The 5,815-nt window shown below is 40.5% G+C and overlaps 1 protein-coding gene across 1 annotated transcript; it reads right to left on the bottom strand.

Annotated features, from left to right (window-relative positions):
* Positions 1-3,228: 3,228 nt before the first annotated feature.
* evx1 (even-skipped homeobox 1) lies at positions 3,229-5,647 on the bottom strand (the record flags this gene model as incomplete). The annotated part of the gene is made up of 3 exons (XM_081377696.1): positions 3,229-3,765; positions 4,089-4,321; positions 5,281-5,647. The coding sequence occupies 3 exons, from the start codon at positions 5,645-5,647 to the stop codon at positions 3,229-3,231; spliced, it is 1,137 nt and encodes a 378-aa protein (XP_081233822.1).
* Between the last annotated feature and the right edge of the window lie 168 nt (positions 5,648-5,815).

Raw genomic sequence — 5,815 nt, 5'->3', positions numbered from 1 at the left:
ACCAGACCAGTTCTATAACATTAAAACGGTGTTCATCATACTTGCTCCCTTTTGAGTAAATTACAACGGACAATTTTTGCTTTGTTTCTTCAGTCTGGACTCACTGTCTTCGATGCACCGTAAATAACGCGGATAGATGCCAGAGGAATATGACTTTCACACACCCGATTGATTTAATGTGACCTCTACTTTCTTAATACCACTGGATGCCTATTTAACCAGATGAAGGCTCAGATTGTCCCGTACACTTGTGCATTAATTCCCCATTCATCATCATTAGGCAGTGAGCGGTCCATTCACGCCTTGCTCTGCCTGCTGTAAATTAGAACGTAAACAGCCTTTTAAACAGTCGCCGCCTTGAGATGCGCTCCAACGGACAGATGCGCGGGACCGCCCCTGCCTAGAGTATTGTCGCTCCAGAAAAAAGGAAACGAGATGTCAAATCTTATTTTCACAATTACAGTCATATGATCTTCAACACGCTCTTTTTCATAGACCTAGTACTGTTGGTGTGTACTATTATCATCGGACTATTTCCATTCATTATTACATTTTTAAGATGATGGATATGCAGAGAGGTGACATGAGCCGAGGTTACATCAGAGACCAGATTAATTATTCCGAGGGCTGAAAGTAAGCAATTCTACTTGTATAAGACTGAAAATAACTATATGAACGGACATAGGTTTTATTTTATTGATTATTATTATTAGGCCTATTTTTTATCCCATATGCTCATTGGTTGCAGGTAAACCGGCGTTGGTTACGCGCATAAAATGTCACATTTTAAGTAGGCTATCAAACATGCTGAAATTTATTAGACGTTGGTGAACTATCAGCCCCATGTGGTATTTTTTCCCTTTTATTATTAATTGTCAGTTGAATCGTTGGCCATTTCTTACCTTTGCCTTTGGTAATTTAATGTAACAAGCGGACATAAATCCGACTTCGAGTTAACTGCTCTGGTTTAAATGGCGTATTATTCCAAACATATGCATTTTAATCAACTTGGTCACACTTACAAGAGCTGCTTCTAATAAGGCCATCAATCACGTGCGCAACCAGGACGTTCCGGTGGGGCTCGAGTGTGGGAGGAGGTAAATTGTTTGGGCAAGCGATCACAAGCAATTGTTGACATTTTGTTTGTAACATATCAGATGAAAAGAGCAAAATGGAAACACCTATTTTCATATAATTATTTTAAAACATATAGCCTAGTTAAAAGTGACTGAACATGCTATAACCCATACACGGTTAATTGAAAAACAAACAAGATTATTATTTTCTTTTCTTTTTTAAATAATTAAACAGCTATGCAATAACTGCAATTCTGAAAATTGCAATGCATTTTAGTTTGTCTATTTGTTTTTAATTCTGTAAACTGATACAGGGCAGTCAAGTTTGTTCTTTTTTATATTTGAATTTTTTAATATTGTAGTTTTTGCTAGGCAGTTCGACATGTGATGGTTAGACGCAATATCCAACCTTCTCTATTATGTCAAGAAAGCTTTAATTTGCCGCTCCAGGTGCCACAATTACGCAGACAACCCAGCTAATTAACGTGAGTTGATTGGTAAGGTGGAGCCATCATCGATCTTTCTGCATTCCAATATTTCCACTAGACATTCCATTCCAATCTTTCTATTAACATCGCCGGAATATTGCTTGTACTAACGGTGCCCGGCAGGGGACTACTTAACAGCTCCTTCAGATAAAGATGTTCAGTTATGTCCAAGCTACTAGATCATTTCAGTGTTTCAGATGAAAAAATAGAGGCCATATATAAGAGATAAAGGTGATAAACTGTCATTTGAAAGCAATACTTTGTGTCAAATTTAAGATTGCTGCTGTCCTACTTTTATTGTCATTTACTTGTCGGTTTTCATCAATTTTCATTCTCAGATTCTTCACATCTGAATGATTTGTTCGTCTTTCAGAAAGTCTAGAAAGATACATTTGCGAATAAAATAAATTAATTCTACAAATCTTGAAAGAAAGTAGCTTATTACTTACAGTCTTCCATCACTAATGTAAAAGATTTTCAAATTACACCTTTGGCGTTTTAAGAATAAACATTAGTCACTCGTCACTTTTCGTTTGAAATAGTTTATTATGAAATTCAACTTAACCAGAACACTACTGACCCATTTTTCGCGCATTTTCCACAACCCGAAATCAACCCAACTGAGCAGAATAGGAGTATGCAACTATACATAAAAGAAAACTTGATGCAAGAGTTAAATTCAAAATACATAAATGGAAAACATTATGGTCAATAAATCAATAAATAATGCCATCTGATTATGTCCATAAATATTAGCGTTATAAATGCGGGATTTACCATTTTACTTGTGTGTATATTTAGGCAATTGTATTGTGTGTCTCAGAGTGAAGGTGAAGCCGACAGCAAGGCCGGGAAGAGACGGTACAGGATGGTATTCAGCTGACGGTATGCGGGGAAGACAGACATCTCTGGCTCGCCCCAATTTGCCGCATCTGATTGTCCAATGGATCTCTAGCGCATGTTCTCCCGTCAAGCCAGCAAGCCTCGCATGGAGCTTCTTAATCCGCTCCCCTGGCGCCTTGTTACCGGTTTGGCAGACAAGTCTCTGAGCGTGCAGCATTATCATTAATTCAACATTCAAAATTTCTCCCTTCCGAATACATCACTCCTTAATTTCCCTCGCATCTGCACATTTCGGTGTGCTACCGGGACCGGGTGTTCGTGGAGGAGGAATAATGAGCCAACCGTGCTCGGTTAACAAATCCCCTTGTTAAAAAGCTAGATGAAAAACATCGTTTTAATGTGAAAAACTGCATGTGGGTCAATTTGGTTATGAAAGAGTATAAATTATCATAGATTCTTGCGCTATATCCTTCAGTCGTTTTTTTTACAAATACATTTCCTTGTCTCCTTTGTCACATTTTTGTATCGGGTGTAGCCTACTTAAAATGTATTTGAGTTAATATGATATCTCTGTTATCAGTATCTAATTTCTCCAAAGATTATTTAAAAGTCCGTGACCTGACAGTGTTAAAATAAGACTCTGCACAACATATAGCCTCTTAACTGGAAAACATCCACAGTTTCGAAACCTTAACTAAAGCAGATTGCTTTTGTGTTGTGAAAGCTGCTTTGAGTAGTTCATGCGTTGACTTGTTAAATACTGCCAAAGTGCCCAAAACTGATCCGGATACCCGAAGAATCCATGGCCTCTTTCTGTCGTCTTATCTGGTAAGTGGCACTTCCTCCCTCTGGTCCAAAGACACTGAAGTTGATTTGCTGATGACTGCTGGCGAGAACGTGAGGAAGGCCTCAGTCCTGGTCGTGGGCGAACACGAGAAGTCTGCGTTATTGGACCTGTGTGAGAGCCCGTTTGATTGACTGGCAGCGTGACAGGCAAGGCAAGAGCATGGGCTTCCCCCAGGACCAAGCCCGTGACCCGGGCTGGGGTACAGTGATGGGTGTCTGAAGGCGCACAGTAGCTCAGGACGCGGGTATGGATGCGAAAGCACCCGAAAGCTGTCCAGCGAGCGCAGAGGATTGGAGAATGGACTCCCAGTAGCAGAGGCTGAACCTGCAGTCACACCGCTGAGTGGAGAGTAGTAAGGTAGAGGAAGGTGAGATTGGAATGGATAGGGCAGGCTGCCCGTGGCTGCAGCATGGCTCATCATATAGGTGTAAAAGGCGGGGTCGGCAGGATGCGGCCATGTCATAGCCAGCCGCTGTCTCTTGTCCTTCATGCGACGGTTCTGAAACCAAACCTGTAACCAAAAGCAGCAAAGAAGGCGTAAAATAATAGTAATGACTGAGGCCTGGTGCATGTAAGCAAAGCCAATTTGGATAAGAAATAAACCAAGAGGAATGCTCCCATAATTAAGCAAAAAACAGGTATGATGCATATTTCATATGGAATTGTGATCGTTGTATTTCTTATCGTCATTTTTAACCATTCTCATTGTTTGATGAATTGCCCGCATTGATTGATTGGAGCAATCTTGGCAGAGTTTTTATACTCATTGCTCGTTGGTAGCCTTATCAATCAGTTCACCTTTTTCAATATAGAATCGGTGGCGCAATGCAATACCTTTATTGTTGTTTCCGGTAAATTTAGGGCAGCCGCCAACTCGCACCTACGTGGCCTGGACACGTAATTTTCCCGGTAAAACTCTTTCTCCAGTCGTGATATCTGATCCCTCGTGAAAGCTGTTCGATACCTTCGCATCTGGTCAGAAGCATAGTTGAGAGAACCGGGGCCTGAGCCCATCTTGTTGTCCACACCGACTTCTTTACCGTGGTTCGGCGAGCCCATCGCCAGTCCTTACAGAAAATAAACATTAGTAATTTTAGGACATAAATCGGTAAGCAGAAACCTTGCATTGGAAGTATTAATTAAAAGAGTTCTCACTACATCTCTTGCTGATGATTTTTGGTTGCATGATAACAGAAAAAAAATATAAGATGAGTCTGAATTCAGTTCCATATTTTAATATTACGGAATCATTTCGGACAAACGATAGCGCAAACAACTACTACTACATCAACAACAACAATAACAAAGCATAAAAGCTTCAGAGATTAAGACTGCATGTTTTTATTAGCTTTTCTTTATCAAAATCTAATAAAACATGCACTCTTAATCTCTAAACATATTATGATTTATTTTCGAAATATAGACTAAACAATGCTCTGCTTTGATATTGCATTTAATTTGAATTGATGTGCACTTAGGAGGAAAATTATTTGAATCATTAATTTGTTGATTATATGCATATCCTAAAAACAGCAAGATCATTCATTAATATTTGCACTATTTCTTTCATTAATGTTTAATAGTATGAAATAGTATGAATTGAGAGACTCCGTAAGAATTTTAAAGAACACATGATACACTGAATAGTTAAATGCAACCGTATTTACAAAGAACATTCTTAAACAAAAAAATGAAGAAAAAAAGAAGTTAACGAGTTGTTAGAGATTGGTGGAAGATGACTTAACAACATGTTAAAGCCCAGACAACACCCCAGGTACACAGTGGCCTTATAATTGACTCGTTAATTCAAAAGGCTTGCAATAACGTTACATGAGCTGACAATCTAACGCGCTCACAAGCAGTGAGCTACACGGCAGATCGATTAAACGTGACAATATGCTCGCGTGTATTCTCTCTCAGCGAGAATTTAAAAACACGAGAAGAAAATGTGAATAAATAAATGCAAATAAAACAAGAATACGATGAGTCGTTATAAAACATTTTTTTGTTGTTGTTGTTTTTTTACCTTGTCCACTCGGGTAATCCATGCTCTCTGGGGTACAGCTGACATCTATTTCCTCATAGAGGTCTGATTCCGCATCCGAGCTGCTGGCCTCTTTGTTGGGAATGTCTGACAGGTCTCTGTCCGGCGCGGAGGGCTTGCTAGCAAGTGTCACATCTCCGTACTTCGCGCTACGGTGTCCCTTTGTCGCGTCATCCACTAGGTTTTGCGAATAAGGCACTGGGCTTAGTCTGCTCTGGTTAATCTGTTTGTCCGGTAACTTGCGCATGGGGTCTCCGGTAGCTTCCGTCAAATTAGAGCCAGTTTTGGCAGACAGTGTGCCAATCTGACCACCCTCGGCGCGCATCAGCATGTCCTTAGCGCTGTCCATAACCGTTAGACGAGAGCAGACGGCCAGATCTCTCGGAGATTGGTAAACAGTTTGGAGCAGCAAACGCAGACGAGGAGCTGTGCGATGCGAGCGCTCGAGAGTGCTGCACGAACTCTGGGAGGGATCACCATTGCCCTCTCTCTCCTCACGCGCTGTCATTGTTAATAG

The sequence above is a fragment of the Scardinius erythrophthalmus genome (genome assembly GCF_964197995.2).
Source record: "Scardinius erythrophthalmus genome assembly, chromosome: 10".
Taxonomy (NCBI): domain Eukaryota; kingdom Metazoa; phylum Chordata; class Actinopteri; order Cypriniformes; family Leuciscidae; genus Scardinius; species Scardinius erythrophthalmus.
The sequence above is the reverse complement of the archived record's forward strand: the minus strand, read 5'-3'. Positions and strand labels throughout refer to the sequence as shown.